The sequence below is a fragment of the Diabrotica undecimpunctata genome, chromosome 4, assembly GCF_040954645.1.
Source record: "Diabrotica undecimpunctata isolate CICGRU chromosome 4, icDiaUnde3, whole genome shotgun sequence".
NCBI lineage: Eukaryota > Metazoa > Arthropoda > Insecta > Coleoptera > Chrysomelidae > Diabrotica > Diabrotica undecimpunctata.
The window spans coordinates 46,252,201-46,272,812 of NC_092806.1; the positions used below are offsets into that span (position 1 = coordinate 46,252,201).

Genomic DNA, 20,612 nt, shown 5'->3' on the forward strand with positions numbered 1-20,612 from the left:
CCAAAAATTTAATATTTTTTTATAAATTATTTTACAAAATCACTTCACGCTTGAAACCACTTCTAACGGAAATTTAAACTTACGATACGATTTATTTACCCTATTTAATTATTACTCTTCCTCTATTAATTAATCCATTATAAATATACTGCTTACAATTAAAATGCAACATAAAATTAAAAGCCCACTTATTTATAATGATAACCAATATATAAGTAATTTCTAGAAAAATATTGAATGCCACTGAATAAGTAAACACATGTTCTAGATACTTTTCATGTGAAATTTGTTTTAAGCAATTTCCAATATGAATAAAATTCATATTGGTGAAAAGCCCTTTCAATGTGATGTGATATTTGTTTTAAAGAATTTGCTAAAAAAATGTTATTTTAAAATTATTTTAAAAATATATACTCGTAAAAAACTCTTTGAATCGTGAAATTTGTTTAGGGAATTTGCACATGGACATGTTTTAAAAAGTCATTTAAGAATACATGCAATTGAAAAACCTTTTTTAATGTGAAATTTAGTCAAAAGTGTAATTTAAAAAACAATTTTAAAAGACATACGTGTGAAAACCCTTTCAATGTGAAATTTGTTGTAAACAGATTGCTCGAAAATAGTATTTGAAAAGACGCACTGGTGAAACACCTTTGAATGCAAAATTTTTTTATTAGAAAAAGATGTCGATCCACCAAAAGGTTATTAGCGACGGAACAAAATATAAATAACAAAGTTAAACACCTACAGATTATACAAAATGTTTATGGATCTGAGATAATTCACTATATTGTCACAGGAACAGTTTTGACCTAGAGCCTCTGGTAGAGCGTTTGGGATCTTGTAGCGCTGTCTTTCTTGGTCATATTTACCACAAATTGTTAAAAAGTGTTCGACTGTTAATCGGACGTTACACTGATCACATATAGGTGGATTTTTCTTTGTGAAAAGGTAGGAGTGCGTTAATCTGGTATGTCCTAGACGTAAACGCGTAACCGCAATTTGTTCTCGTCTATTGCGCGACGATGGAAACCACTGAGACACATTATTTTTGATTTTATTTAAATTGGAATTAGTTTGAAACCACTCATTTCGCCACAAACACAACACTTTATTTTTAAAATAAGCTTCTAAGTCACTGGAAACACACTTGTCTATCGGCTCCGACAAATCACTTAAAATTGCCTCTCGTGCAATCCTGTCAGCTTCTTCATTTCCTGTTATTCCGACGTGTGAGGGAACCCATAAAAATTGGACGCTTCTTCCATGTTCATGAGCTTGGGAAAGCTGGTATTTTAGCAACTTTTCAAAAGGATGTTTCGGAAAAATGTGTTTTAATGAATTTAGAGAGCTAAGGTAATCTGTTATGATAAGGGCTTTTGAGAGTGTAGGCTCGTTAAGAAGTTTCACAGCACGGTAAATGCAAAATTTGTTTACTCAAAAAGGTCTTATTTTTCAGCATCTAAATTTCCAACCAACCCAAAGTTCGAAAATTCTATTCCTACTAAGCGCAAAGAAGTTTCTCAAACATTTGATAAGCTGCAGAAAAATGTAGACAAGAGAGGCGTTATTTGACATCCTGTTATCCAGGTACTCATCGGAGATGTAAATGATATATATATATATATATATATATATATATATATATATATATATATATATATATATATATATTAAACTTAGAGCTAAGATTAATATTATTATAAAAATTAATATTAAACTCACCAGTCTTCCGGGTTGAACCGCGTCGATATCCATTTTGCCGAGCTTTCGACATCCTCTCTGATGTCTTCTTCAGGGCTTCCGAGGTCTCAGTCTCCCGAGCCCCCAGACACTACTACACTCACTAGTCACTTCTAGTTCACTCACTAGTTCACTACTACGACTGGGACCAGGGGACGGTTCATTTATACCGTCGATGGTGACGTGGCCTAGGTGGGGGTTAGGGTGGGGATTGGCGCGAACATTTTCGACAGTGGGATTTTGATTCGAAGATGGAGGGAGCGATATTTTGTTTATGAGAGGTCTCCATGTAGAAGGTAACCGTATGGCGTCATCTCTTTTATTAAGGCAATTTGGTCTTTTTTCTATTTCTATGGCTTCTCGGATAATTCTTGGTTTATAAAAGCGGATGGGGGCTATGGTTCTGGAGTTTTCGAAATCAATTTTGTGACCTGTATGAAGATGGTGTTGACCGAGAGCTGAAATTGAATCGGAATTGCGAACAGAAATGGAATGTTCATAAATCCTATTTTGAATTCTACGATTTGTTTGGCCTATATAGGATCGGGGACAGTCTGCACAAGGAATTTCATAAACTCCGTGCTGTTCATTTGGAATATTGTCTTTGATTGATCGGACAAGAGATGAAAGTTTTTGTTGGGGGGTAAATATTGTTTTTATTCCTCTTGGTTTAAGAATTTTGTCGATTTTGTCAGTGACACCTTTGATGTAAGGAAGAAACGCTTTCGTATGATAAGGGTCTGAGTCTTTGGATTGAGATTGAGTGGGAGATTGATGTCTGTGGATGCTCCTATTGATGTGATTTTCGCGGTAGCCGTTTTGGATGAGGGCTTGTTTTAAACAAGAAAGCTCAGCGGATCTACTTGTATCATCGGAAAGGCGTATTGATCTGGATACAAGGGTATTAATGACTGAATTAATTTGTGAAGGTGGGTGGTGAGAGTTGGCATGCAAGTAACGATTGGTATGTGTAGGTTTTCGATAGACAGAGTAATGAAAACCTTGGGATTGGTGTTTCTTTATGAAAACATCGAGAAACGGTAGGGATGAATCAGTTTCCACCTCCATCGTGAACTGGATACTAGGATGTATACCATTCAGATGGGTTTGGAAAGACACCAAAGCATCCCTGCCATGGGGCCAAATGACGAATGTATCGTCAACATATCGTAGCCAATATGTGGGTTTGAGCATTGATGTGGATAGTGCTCGGGTCTCGAAGTCATCCATAAAGATATTGGCAATCACTGGAGATAGAGGGGAGCCCATTGGGGCACCATTTATTTGTCTGTAGAATTGATTTTGGAAGATGAAATAGGTGTTGGACATACAATGTTTAATGAGAGATAAGTGGTCTTGTTGGATACTGTACTTAGTTTTCAGAATGTTTAGAGTTTCATCTATAGGAATGTTTGTAAAAAGTGAGACAATATCGAAACTTACTAGAATGTCTGACGGTGATATAGGGTATTGTTTAAGAAGTTCGATGAAATGAAAAGAGTTTTTGACGAAGGATGAAGCATTTTCGGCGAAAGGTTGTAGAGTTTTGGCCAAATACTTGGCCAATGGTTGTGTAGGGCAGTTGTATGCACTGACAATGGGACGTAGAGGAATATCGGGTTTGTGAATTTTGGGGAGGCCATATATTCGAGGTGTTCTTGAAGACTTTTCACGAGGAATTAGAGATTTTTTGATGTCAACAGGAAGAGAGGTTTTATTGATAATGGCTTTTGTTGTTTTCTCCAGATAGGTTGTTGGATTATTAGGAATTGGTTTGTAGTCTGGAGTGTTAACAAGATTTGAAAGTTTATTGATGTAAGAAGAAGTGTTTATATATATATATATATATATATATATATATATATATATATATATATATATATATATATAGATATATATATATATATATATATATATATATATATATATATATATATATATATATATATATATATATATATATAGTGTATATATATACACTGTGTCCGTAAAGTATGGAACAAATTCTTTTTTAGCTAAAAAGAGCATTTTAAGAAATAATCCTGAAACACGTCGATTTTTGACAATATTTTTGATAATATTGTTAATTTAACTAACGCGTTACTTTATAAACACACACAAAACTATTGTATTTTTGTCCACCCTGTACCAATTTGAATCAACATGTGATACATTTTTGGAATCAGCTCAGTTAGAGTAATCCGAAAATTGAGACAAAATGGGAGTGCTCCATAAAAAAAATGACGGTGACGCTATTACTCGAAAGTAATTCACCCTGTATATTGGAATATTATTTTAAAATACGGTAAATTAAAATAAAAAATCGACGTGTTTTAGGATTATTTCTTAAAATGGTCTGTTTAGCTAAAAAATAATTTGTTCCATACTTTACGGACACATGAGGACCCTAGAAGTATAGGATTATAAGTGACAAAAAGTAAATTTTCAGTAACTGCCGTTCATCACTGTAATTTCCATGATTTTTTAATGCTAATTTTTCTTCTCATTATTATTATTATTGGTAACAAAAAATCGTAATTTTATTGACTTTACTTATTTTAGAGCTATTTTTATGTTGCTTGTACCCTTTACTTCTAAGAAATGCAACATAAAGGTAAAGAATTTAAAAAGGTCATAATTTTTTTTTGGTACAAATTTATTCTTCACCATAACTTCATCATTCACCATAATACATATTGACATCAGTGTCTTTGTTGACCATCATGTCACAGATTTATCAAAAACGCACGGTAAATTGGAGGTACGTAGTTGAGTAACTGTTGAAGATTTGATTATTTAGCTTGCTTAATGAGAGGCCTTTTGTCAATCGGTAGTGGCAAGAGATCTGGCGCAGAAGTGCAGAGTTTTTGCCAGCTCGACTGGGTTTCATCGATAGCTCTCTAAACTCTTATATGATACCTCCAGCTGTTTTATCGTAAAACAGGGTTTAAGGTTTATCCTATTAAAAATGTAACTATTGCATGCTCTGTATTCCACTTACGCTCTTTTTGAAGTACGGCGTAAGTGTTTGAAAGTCTAAAAAACGGGTGTGGCAGTCCAGTGGGACTGCCTGTAGAAGTTATACTTCTATACACGCGTTCGCCGTTACAAATTTATATGGAAGTCAATCTGCACAATCATTACATATGTAATGCTATAGGTAAGACAGAGCAGAAACAGAAACATAATTAGGTATATAAGTATATGGTGCATCGTTTACTGTATATAATCAACATTTGACCTGTAATAGGAGTATAGTAAAAGAAGGATTGAATCAATATTTTGATGAAAATGTATATTTTTATTTTCATATATGTATGAAAGGAGTTAATGAAAAAACAATTTTTTACACATACTCTGCAGTAAAATTCAGTGTTTATTTTGTTATTAATATAAAAATACAATACAATACACTACAACATAATTCAATATAATAATACAATACAAATTAAAATGCAATATACATAACTTACTTACGCATATGTTTAATTACCATGATAATCTATATTATAAAAATGAATCGCAAAATGTGTTGGTAAGCGCATAACTTAACAACAGATGAACCGATCTTAACAATTCTTTTTTTAATATGTTCATTGAAGTCTAAGGATGGTTTTTACGGCGAAAAAAATTCGAATAATTTCCAGGGAAACCCTAAAACTGCCCTTTTTTCCCAAACAAATATTTTCTAACTAAATGTAGAGTCAATTTGCACTTTATTGACTCTGCACAAAGTTCAAATTCAATCAAATGTATGTATCTAATGCGTTCATACAAAAGTGATAATATCGTGAACCTGACCAGATTAAAAATTCAAAAAATGTAAGAGCTATAGATTTTATTGGCCTCGCAATATTCTTTCTTTTGTTTTAGTTTCGGCACGCGACATAAATTGCATCAGTTTTCACGTCGTTGCATCTGTCAAACAAACCACGTTAAAAAGGGTTTATTATCTTTAATAATTAATTTATTATTAATTTAATATACTCTATACACATACAACAACAAAGACAAAGTAGACAAATTTCACAGACAAGAACAACCTGTCAATTTGCCGGTGTACATTGGTGTACACACACGTGTTGTTTTTCTTGGATTTTCTGTTACCTTATCTACTCAGTTTTCTTTTTTCAACTAAACGAAACAAATTTTCCAGTTTTCTTCGATTTATTTTTGATTGATTATTTTATATCGTGTTTTGTGCAAAGTGTTTTAATACCTGTGAATAATAATTATCAAGTATATTCTCCTATAAGACGAAGTAATTTAGGTAGAAGAACCCGAAATGCTACAAACCAAACTAATTACCGATCTAATCATACTGTACAAGAACGTGACGACCAAAAAGCGAGAGCGAGAGATTCAACTAATAATCTCGCTGCTTTCAATTACGATTTGTCAATTGACTACAGTAACTACCAATGTGTTACTATTAGATCTTTGAATTTGGTTTGCTCTCAATGTAAGGCATTGAAATACAAAAATTAAGCCAATGGATTGTGTTGCGCAAATGGGAAAGTGAAATTGTTACCATTGGATCCACCACCAGAGCCATTGTACTCATTGGTTTCAGGAATAGGACCAGATTCTCTACACTTTTTGTCAAATATCCAACAATATAACAAATGCTTTCAAATGACGTCGTTTGGGGCGTCCATCCAAGAGTTGCACCGAGAAAAACAGTATGATCTCAACACTTTGAAAGAATTAATTTAAACAAATTTTCCACTATTAAATGAACAACAGAAGTATGTATGTATTTGATACGCTTATGAAAGTAATAAATGATAAGACAGGAGGGATTTACTTTTTATATGCAGCTGGTGGTACAGGAAAATTTTTTTGATTTCATTGATATTAGCAACAATTCGCTCACAAAATAAAATTGCACTTGCACTCGCTTCGTCGGGAATCGCAGCAACTTTGCTTAAAGGTGGTCGAACAGCCCATTCAGCAATAAAATTGCCATTAAACATGCAAAGCAACGAAACTCCAACCTGCAACATTTCGAAGAACTCTGCAATGGCAAAGGTTTTGCCAGCAATGTGAATTGATTGTTTGTGATGAATGCACGATGGCACATAAATCTTTGGAGGCTTTAGATAAAACCTTACAAGATCTACGGAGCAATCATAACCCATTTGGTGGTGCAATGATTTTATTAGCAGGAGATTTTCGTCAAACATTGCCAGTGATTCCACGATCAACGCCAGCTGATGAACTCAATGCATGTTTAAAGTCCTCCAATTTGTGGAAACATGTCAAGGTATTACACTTAAGCAAGAATATGCGTCTCGAGTTGCAAAATGACCAATCTGGAGACATATTCTCTAAACAACTCATTGACATTGGTAATTGCAAATTTCCTATAGACACCTTGACTGGTTGCATTAACTTTCCTTAAAGTTTTTGTCAGTTAACTCGATCAAAAGATGAATTTATTCAAAAGATGTTTCCAGATGTTGCTCAAAATTACAGAAACCATGATTGGTTTAGCGAACGGGCTATATTGGCTGCAAAAAACATAGATATAAATGAATTAAATTTCAAAATTTAAGAACAAATTACAGGCGAATTGAGGATATATAAATCAGTTGATTCGGCTACTAACCAGAGCTGTAAAAGATACTTTTTAAAAGTATCTAGATACTTTTAAGATACTTGAGGCAAAAAGTATCTTAAGATACTAAGTATCTAAGATACTTTTTTGTGAAAGTATCTAAAGATACAAAATACCGGAAAAGTATTTAGAGTAAAAATATCTTAGATACTTTTAAGTATCTAAGATACTTTTAGTATCTAAGATACTTTTAAGTATCTAAGATACTTTTAAGTATGTAAGATACTTTTATGTATCAAAGATACTTAGATGCTTTTCTAGTATCTAAGATACTTAGATACTTTTGTAGTAACTAAGATACTTTTAGGGTATAATATAAAGGTACTCGGTACTCTACTACTCTACAGTAGATTGTCGATACTTTTGTTTTAAAAACATCATTTTAACCCTTTAAATTATCATACAATTTTAGTTTAAGCCAGCAGGTACTTTGAAATGGTATACTTTGGGCTTTGGAGTAGATAAGAAATAAAAGACGTTAAGTCATTACAAACTAATAACTATGTATTGAAAACAAAAATCCAACATTAAATTTTCAAAACAATATAAAATAAACATAAATTCGTGTGTTAAAAACAGCATAAGATGCATTATGCATTAAAAACAGAACATTCAACATAATTAAATTTTTAAACAAAATAGGATAGGATATAAAAAATAGTAACATTTTGGTAGCTAATAACTAGTTAGTATAACCACTAGCTTTTAGTAAAACTAAATTTTCAAAAGTATGATCAGACAAGGCATGACGTCGGGGTGAATTAATAAAAGTTGCAAAAGAAAACATTCTTTCAACAGCTGCAGAGGAAGGTAATGGCGTATTGAACTTTTTAAATAATTGTTCTATAATATTATATTTTTTTAACATTTGTATGTTGGTTTCAGAATCGGCCAAATATTGTAATAGTTGCAGCTCAGCTTGTCGTTTATAATCTAAATCAGTATAGCCAGTGTTTTCGTTTTGCGTTTGAAGATCGGAGTATTCGGAGTTAATATCAAATTCAAAGAAGTCGTTTTGCATTTTGTTACTTTTCATTACAGCAGTAATGTTATTTGTACTTACATCAAATTGTTTTAATTGTTCCTCATTTTCCTTAATAATTTTTATAGCTTCTGTAATTACCAAATCCTTAATTTCACTAAGGTCATTTTCGATATTCCTGATTCCTCGAAATGCAGTAAGCTAACGTGTTTTAAATAAAGGATTAATAACTGCAGCAATTATTGCAGATTGGTTAGTCAACTTAAGAAGTTTTTCAAATCTGGAGTTTAAAGATACTGTCAGAGCGTTCAAAATAGGTTCCACATATTTAAACTTATTGGTTTTAAGCTTTCCAATTTTAACAAACAAGCTTACGATTGATGGTGGAAGGAAACCGTAGTACATATTTTGTTCGCCTTGAAGAATGTCAAGTGCCAAAGCAAACGGTTTTAGTATTTGGCATAATTCTGCTAAATAATTTAGATCGGTATCTCTGAGCCGATCTTGTTTTGCAAAATTTAATTTTTCGTATAGAGATTCCAGTTTTTCTTTAGACTTAAGAATCTGGTTCAGAGCATCGAACATGGAATTCCAACGAGTCACACCCAACGAGATAAACGGATAATGCTGCGGGCCGGCGGGCGGGATGCAAAGAACAATACACATCGTCTCTCCCGCTACGGCCGGCGCGACAGGTCGAAGCTTGTCGGATCATAAAAAGTATCTATTTCTCAGGTCCTGAGTAAGTATCTAAGATACTTTTTTGTATCTAAGATACTTTTTTGTATCTAAGATACTTTTAGTATCTAAAGATACTTTTAAAGATAAAAGATACTAGATACTTTTAAGAAGTATCTAAAGTAAAAGTAACTTTTAAATGAACCAAAAAGTATCTTAAATAAAAGTATCTAAGATACTTTTAGTATCTTAGATACTTTTTTTATCTTTTTACTAAAGATACTTTCAGCTCTGCTACTAACCAAGATGATGTCGTCAACTATCCGCCTGAATTTTTAAACTTGCTGGATTTACCAGGATTGCCACCTCACAATCTTCAATTAAAGGTTGGATCGGTAGTTATAATGTTGAGAAATATTAACCAACCGCGTCTTTGAAACGGCACACGGTTAGCGATAAAAAAATTATTGAACAACGTGGTAGAAGCAACTATACTGAAAGGAAAGTATAAAGGAGAAGACGTTTTGATACCACGCATCCCAATGATTCCGACTGATGTATCATTTGAATTTAAACGACTACAGTTTCCAGTGCGGCTTGCTTTTGCTATGACCATAAATACTTAAATAATAAATAATTAAACTCGGAATATGTTGTAAATTTTCATTTTATTTTAAAATTTTGCATTTTTGCGTACATTACATATATTTAATAAGATTAACATGGGGATTTTAAATATTTCAAAAATAAAAACTAAATTCGTGTTGGGATTCGAACTCACATATACCAGCGTATGAACAAAACACGCAAAAATTTGCCAATTTAACATAACAGTAATGTATTTCAAAATAATTGACAGTTCTCAGTGATACATTCTAGACAGATAAAGAGAGAGAAAATATATGTTCTGTCTCTCTCTTACCTATATCTTACATATGTAATGATTTTGTCGATTTACTCCCGTACAAATTTCAAACGTCGAACGCGCGTATAGAAGTATAACTTCAAAAATCGTCATTTTGCATCTAAACTGTAAAGAACTTTCTACTTGTAGAAGTAATCAGCTCCATCCAATGTTGAGGTATATAAAGGTTCTTTTTGGTTCTTTTCTTTTTTAACTCTATCAAACCACAGTCTTGGTCACACTCATAACAATGGCCACTTATAAAAAAGCGATGATCTGCTGTTTGAATATTAGTGTTTCTGACAATGTATAGCCAAAATTTGACTTTCAGATGGCTCTTATTTTTGGTCTCCACAATTAGCGTTAAATGCAGTTATGTGTTTTACAGATGGGACAAGGCTTCTGAGATATTTGAGGAGACGAGATGATATTTCCTGACATCCACGTGACGCCTGGCCTTCGTGTCACATAAAGAAATGGGCCGTTCCAGTCTGTAGGTTATGGATCCTTAAGTTATACATCCATAGTCGCCTTAAATAATATGCTTTAGAAGTTGACACACTAGGAGTTGGCATAGTTTTTTGCAAGTCGAAGATGATCACAACTTTGCTAGCATTTTGTCACGACACTCATTTTTTGCTGTTCTTACGCTTTTTTTTCTTCCAAACTATGATTTATTTTTATCTGAAATTTTTCAAATTTATCACAGATGTCTGTACTTGGCCTTTTGAAACTAAGGTTGAACTGAGTAATAAAAATATTTCTGTAAAAGCTTTCACTTACAGGTTCTTCCTGTTTTTCCTACTTACAGGAATCATAATAAAGTTTGACTCTTCTGTTCCAAGCCCTACTCATCGTTGGCTTGTAACTTGCCGCAAGAAAGAAGCATCTGTTAGTCTTATCGCTTAGATCTCTTTAGCTCCAAATATAATAAACGATTTTCATTTCAGCAATGCATATATATATATATATATATATATATATATATATATATATATATATATATATATATATATATATATATATATATCTGAATTGTCGACTAAGAGAAAGCATTTTTGACAAGCAAGGTAATCTCTATTTTGAATGAAATAGGTCTGGATGGACGGGCATTAGGATAATAGCTTGCTTGTCCTGTCGAATTTAATATTTTAATTGGATTAAAACAGATAAATAAAGGTTAAATTATCAAATTCAAAATGAGAAAATATGTTCTCACCAAATTATTCGCTCAATAAACCGATTGTGGAACGCCCTTTGTGAAATATTGGGTTTGCTTTTCATGTAAAAACTATTCAAATCAAGATCTAAAAAATTCATTGACTATAATACTCGTATTGTTGATGATGTAGAAAATTTGAATGTTTATGTTTCTGTTTTTATTTTAGGCCTTTCACGGAGGGGAGATAAAATTCAGAAAACATTACCTGAAGATTTTTCTAACAATGAAAAATATATCCAGCAGGACTCTAAAGAAAACCTCATCAAATGTGAGATTTGCTCCAATTCTTTTTCCAAAACAAGTTATTTAAAAATACATTTGAGGATACATACTGGTGACAAACCTTTTAAATGTGAAATTTGTTTTAAGCACTTCATTCAGCAAATGATTTAAAAAAACATATGAGGACACACACTGGTGAAAAACCGTTTAAATGTGATATTTGTTTTAAGCAATTTGCTCAAAAATGTCAGTTGAAAAGTCATTTGAAAATGCACACTGGTGAAAAACCCTTTGAATATGAAATTTGTTTTAAGCAATTTACTCATAAATGTTATTTGAAAAGTCATTTGAAAATGCATACTGGTGAAGAGCATTTTAAATGTGAAATTTGTTTTAAGCACTTCATTCAAGCAAATGATTTGAAAAGACATATAAGGATACACTCTGGCGAAAAACCTTTTAAATGTGAAATTTGTTTTATGCAATTTGCTCTAAAATCTAATTTGAAAAGTCATTTGAAAATTCACACTGATGAAAAACCTTTTGGATGTGAAATTTATTTTAAAGTCTTCCTTCGAGCAGGGTATTTGAAAAAACATTTGAGGATACACACTGATGAAAAAACTTTAAAATGTAACATTTGTTTTAAGCAATTTGCTCTAAAATCTAATTTGAAAAGTCATTTGAAAATTCACACTGATGAAAAACCTTTTGGATGTGAAATTTATTTTAAAGTCTTCCTTCGAGCAGGGTATTTGAAAAAACATTTGAGGATACACACTGATGAAAAAACTTTAAAATGTAACATTTGTTTTAAGCAATTTGCTCACAAACATATTTTGAAAAGTCATTTGAAAATTCACACTGATGAAAAACCCTTTAAATGTGAAATTTGTTTTAAGAAATTTGTTCAAAAATCTAATTTGATAAGTCATTTGAAAACACATACTGGTGAAAATATCTTTAAATGTGACATTTGTTTAAAGCACTTTTCTTATTTTAATGGGTTGAAAAATCATTTGATGACGCACACTGGTGAAAAACCTTTTAAGTGCGAAACTTGTTTTAAGCAATTTGTTCACAAATCTAATTTGAAAAGACATACTGGTAAAAAATCCTTTGAATGAGAAATTTGTTTTAAGCAATTTACTCGGAAATGTAATTTGAAAAGACGTTTGAAAATGCACGTTGGAGAAAATCCCTTTTAATATGAAATTTGTTTTAGACAATTTGCTTATTCCTTACGAACTCCCCTCATACTAGGAAATTCTTCGTACCTCTTACCTTTAATTCTAATATTAGCTGTAATATTAGGAGAAACTGCCCGACAGGACCAGCAGGTCATTATCCTAATGTCTCGTCCATCCAGACCTGTCATTAAAAATAAAGATTTACTTTCAGTCTTTAACAATGTGAAAAATGCTTTCTCGTATACAGCAAAGCAGGTAACGACAATAACGCCTCTCGTGCCTACATTTTTCTGTAGTTGATCAACTGTTCGAGAAACTTCTTCGCACTTGAAAATTTTCGAGTTTTCCACCGGTCTTTGTATATACCTCATCTGATTTAAGTTTTAACATTTCTGAAGTTTCGTTGAATTTTCGTTCTGTCTTTTAAAAATTTCTTCTAGTTTTTCATCGGTTTTTCTTCCGGACTTTATATATTTTAGTAGTATCACCGAACCAATACATGCGAATTTGTACTGTTTTTAAATAAATATTGTTTGTGAAATTGCGTTTTCAAAGTATTTAAACAACAGTTTTTACCGAATACCGAACAATTAACGCCCTAACAGTTGTTTGCAAATGTTTATACACTCTGGAATAAACTTTAAAAGTACTATGTGTTTTATATATATATATATATATATATATATATATATATATATATATATATATATATATATATACGCCAAAAATTTATTATTTATTATAAATTTTTTGACAAAATCACTTCACGCTTGAAACCACTTCTAACGGGAATTTAAACTTACGATACGATTTATTTACCCTATTTAATTATTACTCTTCCTCTATTAACCCTTAACTAGTCGCTACATGGTCAAAAAGACCGCACGTATTAACAATTGCTAATATTTCGGAAAAAAATTACATTTGGCAACCACGGCCTTCAGTAGCTTACTCATTCGATACAAGGAGCCTCAGTACTAAATCAGAGTAGCGGGAGGTTTGTTGATTAATAGTTACAGCGCAAAGGTCATAATTTCCGCGCGCGTCTAGTCAGCTAAAAAGTTTTTATAAATCGTTTTATTGTGTTTCTTATCACCTTAAGGTATGTATAAACGTTAGTTTTTTTTAAATAATATACTATTATACTTTTGTCTTATTGTTTAGTAACGTTTTGAATATACCTCTCTTTCTTTTACTATGTAATTAGTCATCAAATTTTAAATTATTTTGCAGCAAATTACTATTACGATATTTCATAATTTCTTTGTTCTATTATTGAGAATCAAATATTAATTTTTTTTAAATTTAAGCTACAGCAAACTTTTATATATAACTTGTTTGGCTTTATTTTTAGAATGGACTATGAGAAGGAACAAAGGAGACTTCAAGCCCTCATGGAAGAAGAACCGCTTGATATAGAATATGACGACGACGATGACGAGAATGAAGTAAATCCGGAAGTTATTGATGAGAGGTCGGAAAGCGAACAAGAACAGGATTTAGAGGAAATAGGAGAAGTTTTACTGAATAATGTACAAGAAGAAAGTGTTTTTAGGGGAAAAGATGGTACAGTGTGGAGAAAACATCAAAGAAAAAACAAAAGGGTACGTATGAGCAAGCCTAATTTAGTAAAACAATCACCTGGGCCTAATAGATTTACGAAAAAGTTGAAAGACATTTATGAAATATGGAGTTATTTCATAGATGAGGACATGATTTACATAATTGTAGACTAATAAATACATTGGTTGTAGACTGTTCCACTAATAAATACATTGAAAGTATAGCAAGCAATTTATCTAAGGAGAGGGATGCAAAGCTTAAAAATCAATCTGAAATTCGCGCTCTTGTAGGCCTTTTATATTTGGCAGGGACATATAAAGCCCATCGCCTGAATACAGAAGATTTCGGTTTCTTCTAAGATGCATTAGATTTGATGATAAGGTCGATCCTGAAGAACGTAGGAGACTGGATAGGATGGCCGCCATCCGAGTATTTTTTGACAAATTCGTAGAAAAGTGTAAATCGGGATATACAATACTCTTCGCAAAATTTAACATGCGATGAAATGCTTCCTGGATTTTTAGGGAATTGCCCTTGGATACAATATATTCCAAGTAAACTCTTAAAGTATGGGCTCAAAATTTTTAGTTTATGTGATGCTGAAATGTATTATACCATAAATATGGAGGTTTGTGTGGGTCGTCAACTAGATGGCCCATTTACTGTAGACAATTCCCCGAAAGAAGTTGTAAAAAGAATGTGTGCGCAAATAAAGAATCCAGGCGCAATATTACTCTAGATAATTGGTTCATTAGCATTCCTCTAATAGATGTTTTAAAAAAAGAATTTGGATTGACTGTTGTGTGGACTATTAGAAAGAACAAAAGGGAACTGCCCCCTGAATTACTTCAAGGATCTCGTCCTCTAAAATCAAGTATGTTCGCCTTTAGCGATACATGTACCTTAGTGTCGTATATCTCCAAAAAGAAGAAAGTTGTATTGCTTGTATTAAGTCTACATGCTGACGACGCTATAGATAAACATTTGAACATTATAAACCAGAAATTCTGACGTTTTATAACAAAACAAAAGGCGGGGTTGACGTCGTTGATTAGCTATGCTTCTCTTATGATGTTTTGCGAAAAACAAGACGTTGGCCCATGGTAATTTTTAACACCATACTAAATATCGCAGGCATTAATTCGCTAGTGATTCATGCAAGTTAGAACCTTGCTGATAATAAAATGCTTAGAAGAAAATTTTTGAAGCATTTAGCATTTTCTCTTATGGATGAACATCTACGGTCCGAGCAACAGTAGACAATTTAAATAGAGATCTATTAAGGCCATATGTAATATTCCTAACACAGACGGCACTCCAACGAATAAAGGAGTACATGGTAGATGCCACTTTTGCGACCGTAAAACGACTGTTTCCTGCTGTAAATGTAAAAAGTTTTTATGCAGAGAACATACACGTGCAGTATGCGAAGAGTGCCAAACTGAACTTATTCGGATTAACTAAAAGTTTCCTTTTTTTTATGGGAGTAGAAAATAGTTTTTTTAATTTTCTGTCCAGTGTTTTTAACATTAGTTTACTTTTTATATTATTTTATAAAATGTTACTCTACTTATTAAACCTTAATAAAATCGTGTTTTACTTAAACTTGTTCCAAATACTTTTATTAACACAAACTAAGACGTAAAAGACCAAACGGTCGTTTTGACCGCGCGCGACTACTAATTTTCAAAAATTCCTAGCGACTACTGAAGGGTTAATTAATCCATTATAAATATACTGCTATCAATTAGAGTGCAACATAAAATTAAAAGCCTTAAAAATCAAAATTCTTGTTGAAATTATTCATGTAAAAACTATTCAAATCCAGATCTAAAAAATTCATTGACTATATTACCTGTATTGTTGATGATGTATAAAATTTGAATGTTGTTTTTATTTTAGGTCTTTCACGGAGGGAGGATAAAATTCAAAACACATTACCTGAAGATATTTCTAACAATGAAAAATATATCCAGCCGGACTCTACAGAAAATCTAGTCAAATGTGAGATTTGCTTAAAGTATTTTTCCCGAATAAGTTATTTAAAAAAACATTTGACGATACATACTGGTGAAAAACCTTTTAAATGTGAAATTTGTTTTAAGCAATTCACTCAAAAATGCAATTTAAAAAGTCATTTAAAAATGCACACTGGTGAACAGCCCTTTGAGTGTGGAATTTGTTTTAAGCAATTTAGTCAAAAACGTAATTTAAAAAGCCATTTGAAAATTCATACTGGTGAAAAGTTGTTTGAATGTGAAATTTGTTTTAAGCACTTCTTTCAAGCGAGTCATTTGAAAATACATTTGAGGACACACACTGGTGAAAAACCTTTTAAATGTGAAATTTGTTTTAAGCAATTTGCTCGAAAATATAATGTGAAAAGTCATTTGAAAATGCACACTGGGGAAAAACACTTTAAATGCGAAATTTGTTTTAAGCAGTTTACTCATAAATGCCATTTGAAAAGTCATATGAAAATACATACTGGTGAAAAGCTTTTAAATTGTGAAATTTGTTTTAAGCAATTTGCTCGAGCGTTTAGTTTGAAATGTCATTTGAAAATGCACATTGGCGAAAAACCTTTTAAATGTCAAATTTGTTTTAAGCACTTCATTCAAGCAAATGATTTGAAAAAACATATGAGGACACACACGGGTGAAAAACCTTTTAAATGTGAAATTTGTTTTAAGCAATTTGCTCAAAGATCTAATTTGAAAAGTCATTGGATAAGACATACTGGTGAAAAACCCTTTGAATGTGAAATTTGTCTTAAGCAATTTACTAAAAAAGGTAATTTGAAAACCCATTTAAAAATACATACTGGTGAATAAAAGTCCCTTGAATGTGAAATTTGTTTTAGGCAATTTGCACATGCACATATTTTAAAAAGTCATTTGAGAAAACATACTATTAAAAAACCATATATCTGGAACTGCAAATCAAGAATGAAACTGCAAAATTGAAAAAAAAATACTTTGAATATGAGATAAATAATAATTTTTAATTCAATTCCATAAATAAAATCTAATAACATAAAATTATATTGTTCTGAAATTCATTTTTATTGATGTATCATAAAAAAATGATATGTTTTTTATTAAATTTGTTTAAACAAAGATTGTTTATATAATTATACAGCTTTCTAGTAAGGTTATTTGTATTTAGAGCCTTAAAAGGTACACGTTTGGTAAGTTTATCTATAAAAAGTCTATAGCATTGTAGCATTACAAACATTGGATAATTTGAGGCACATAAAATGAACGAGACCGCATTGGTCAGAATCGGGAGAGATGTGGGCGTGGTTCTTTGGATCATTCTTACTTGCTCAGAAACAGAAGAAAAATTAGGTAGATGGTAGGTACTAGGTCTAAACTAAAAACATGAGATAAACAGTACAAAGAAAACAAGTTAAAAAAGAACAAAAAAATTGGCATAAAGGACAGAAAATAAGTTACAACAAAAGATTTGCCAAAAAGGATGGCGCCACTTTGTTTCTTTTGTGAGGAATAAAAAATCCGCAAAACCAAAATACCTATACCTATATATATATATATATATATATATATATATATATATATATATATATAAATACAAAAATCAATAACCAAAATACATGCATAGACAAATAAAAAGTATTTATCACACTTACCTCGTATGTGAGCTTAGTAAATATGTTATCAAATATTTATTCGTGATACAAGAGAAAAGAAGATTGTTAGAAAAATTAAAAACAATACAATATTGTTATAATGTACAAGCCATATTTATTATCAATAAAAAACATAAAAAAATTGGACATATTAACTTAGATCTTACAAACAGCAATGCCATCATAAATTAATACCCTTGTACATCGTTATATATAGTTAAATACAAATTTTTCTCAATGGCCTGGTAAACACATGATTTAAAAATTGAATGTGATTTGAAATCAATTTAAATTGAAAATTTACTAGAGCCATTATATCATGATATATGTAGTTTTTAGTATTTAATCTACATACAAAAATGTAATGTTATATAAAAAAGTGATAAAAAAAAACAAAATATAAAAAGATTACGGATTGTACCCCTTTAAAAAAGCAGTAAGATTGCACGACATTGGAAACAAAAAATGTTGAAGACAAATATAAAATATAACAGGCGTTTTTCTCCTGTACAGATCACCATCTTTTGAAATATTCAGCAGTTATTTAATATGCATTTGCAGGATAAAAATTATATTTGGTTTCCTTAACTTTCTTCCACTGTAGACTTGCTAGGTTCTTTAAATAGAACAAAAGCTTTCCCAATAATATCCAAACCATGTTTCTCAGCAATTAAAAAAACAAAGGTATACTCTGCCATACTTCGACAAGCAAAGGAAGAAGAAATTTTTACTCAACTGTTATTGAACTAAATTCAAAAATTGTTGGTTCTAAGGTCTTAGAATCTGCAAGAATACCAATACTACCGTCCCATTTGGAAGCTTAATCGGTACTTGATCTCAATTCCCAAACAACAACGCAATTTTGACGGTCAAACATCTCCCCACTGCTATTAATAATAGTTTCAAGATCTTTATTATAAAAAATACTTTGTTTTCGCGTTCGAAATTAAAATCAAATTCCTATAGCGTTAAATGGATTATCAGATATTCAAAAAGAAACGATTTAAAGCGAAGCCATTTCATTGCAATTAATACGTACAAATAAAAAATTATTTCCCCGTTCGGAGTTCTTATGTTTATGATGAAGAAACTTTCGAATATAAAGTAAATGTTTCTTGAAATACGGAAATTAAACTATGTAGATTTATTTTAAACTATATTTATTTTGTTATAAATAAATTTATTTATAACAAAATTAAAGCATCTTTGGAATTCGGTAATGCGTTATTTAGGTTTGTCTCTTCGAATTCGATTCGAATTCTTCGATAGCGGATTAAAAAAAGAAAATTACTTTAGTGGAAGTCGAGAAAGTACATTTTTTTTACGTGTACAGATTTTGAACTTTGAAATTTAATTTTCTTCAACCTAGTGGTTTTGGTATTTTTCACGAGCAATACCCACCGTTTTTTTTAATATAATATATGAATCAGTTATTTATGAAACATTAAGTCACCCATTTCCAGAAATTGATATTTTGACAGAAAACCAATGTTTACAGGTAGCCGCATCATTTGCTGATTACAGGTCCCTCACTAACAGACCGTATTTCATTCAGTCTATTTATGAAAGATATTAACCCTTTCGCTATGGGCCAAGTATCGGTTGCGCGTTGCTCATATACGGCGCCGGGAAAATTTTGCACTTCGCGATCGAGACGGCCACTCAGTAGTTTATAATCTTTATATTTAAGTGGTTGAATCGTTTTTCGTTTGTCGGCAGTTTGTTTATATTCGTTTTATCGTAGTAGTGGAATTTTTTTCGTAAAACTTCAAAAAAAAACGGTATTTAGAAAGTATGGCGCTAGGATGGGTGATGTGATGCCGTGTATGTACGGCATCAGTATGGTGTATTTGTGGATCGTAACGTACATGGACGATACTAGTAAGCAGGATGGACAATGTAGAACGTACTCTTACGATTATAGCTCTTCAAGGATGTAAATATTTAAAAATGTACGGTGACAGAACCTGAACGATGGAGATTAATTTGCGTAATAGTACGGCGCTCGCTCATCAAAGCTGCAAATGAAAATCTTACTTTTATGGCAACAGTATCGAAAGGGTTAAGTCGATGACTTAATATGTTTCACAAATAAACGTTCATCTACCAATTTGACAGAATACATACAACCTCTAACCTAACTTTTGTTTGTTTCTCCTCTGTCCATGCTAAAACAATATTCTTGCTTTACATTCGTATTTTAGTAGCAAAAATGAGTGATAGTGAAAGTGGTAAACGGAAGAAGATAAAAGGAGTACACGCTGACGAGTATAAAATCAAGAGAATTAAAAATGCAATACTTTCCGGAGCAAAGTATATTAATTACAAAGGCAATATAGTACGTGTAAGAAAAACCATGCAGGTAAATAGTTGTAACTAATATACATAGGCAAGTTATGTTGAATTAGGTTATATTTTAGCTGCAAGATGAAATACTGGGATAAAATTACGGAAGAACGGCGTCAGGACATTTTGAAGAAAATATATTCTTTCAAGACCAAAAACGAACAAGGTATTTACCTACAGACATGATTCAAAGGATATCATCTTATTGTTTATAACTTCGTCACAAATCCTGGTGAACTTTGACTGGCTGTATCTCAGGAATCACTGCTCGTAATTCAACTTTTTTTTGTTAAGGAAGCGTCATTCCGAGTCTTTTCCAACGCCGTTCTTGAATCCAATTTATACTAATAATTACCTAGATACTCTATTTGTTTATGTCAAAAAATTGTTTATTAAAAAAAATTCTTAATGCTGCCCAAATAATCCGATTTTAATTCGTTGGAAGTGCGTTAGATAGGTGAAATGCTATTTAAAAGATTTATCGCTTTTT

The 20,612-nt window shown here is 31.6% G+C and overlaps 1 protein-coding gene across 11 annotated transcripts in view; it reads left to right on the forward strand.

Moving 5' to 3' along the window:
* The window catches only part of LOC140439481 (uncharacterized), a 95,481-nt gene that overhangs the window by 47,308 nt on the left and 27,561 nt on the right, over positions 1-20,612 (forward strand). For 8 of the 11 annotated variants that reach the window (XM_072529413.1, XM_072529417.1, XM_072529416.1 and 5 more), the window contains 2 exons: positions 11,316-11,417; positions 16,027-16,128. In XM_072529413.1, coding sequence (XP_072385514.1) covers positions 11,316-11,417; positions 16,027-16,128 — 204 coding nt within the window. The remainder of the gene's footprint in view (positions 1-11,315; positions 11,418-16,026; positions 16,129-20,612) is intronic. The other 3 variants (XM_072529419.1, XM_072529420.1, XM_072529414.1) reach the window with 1 other exon arrangement.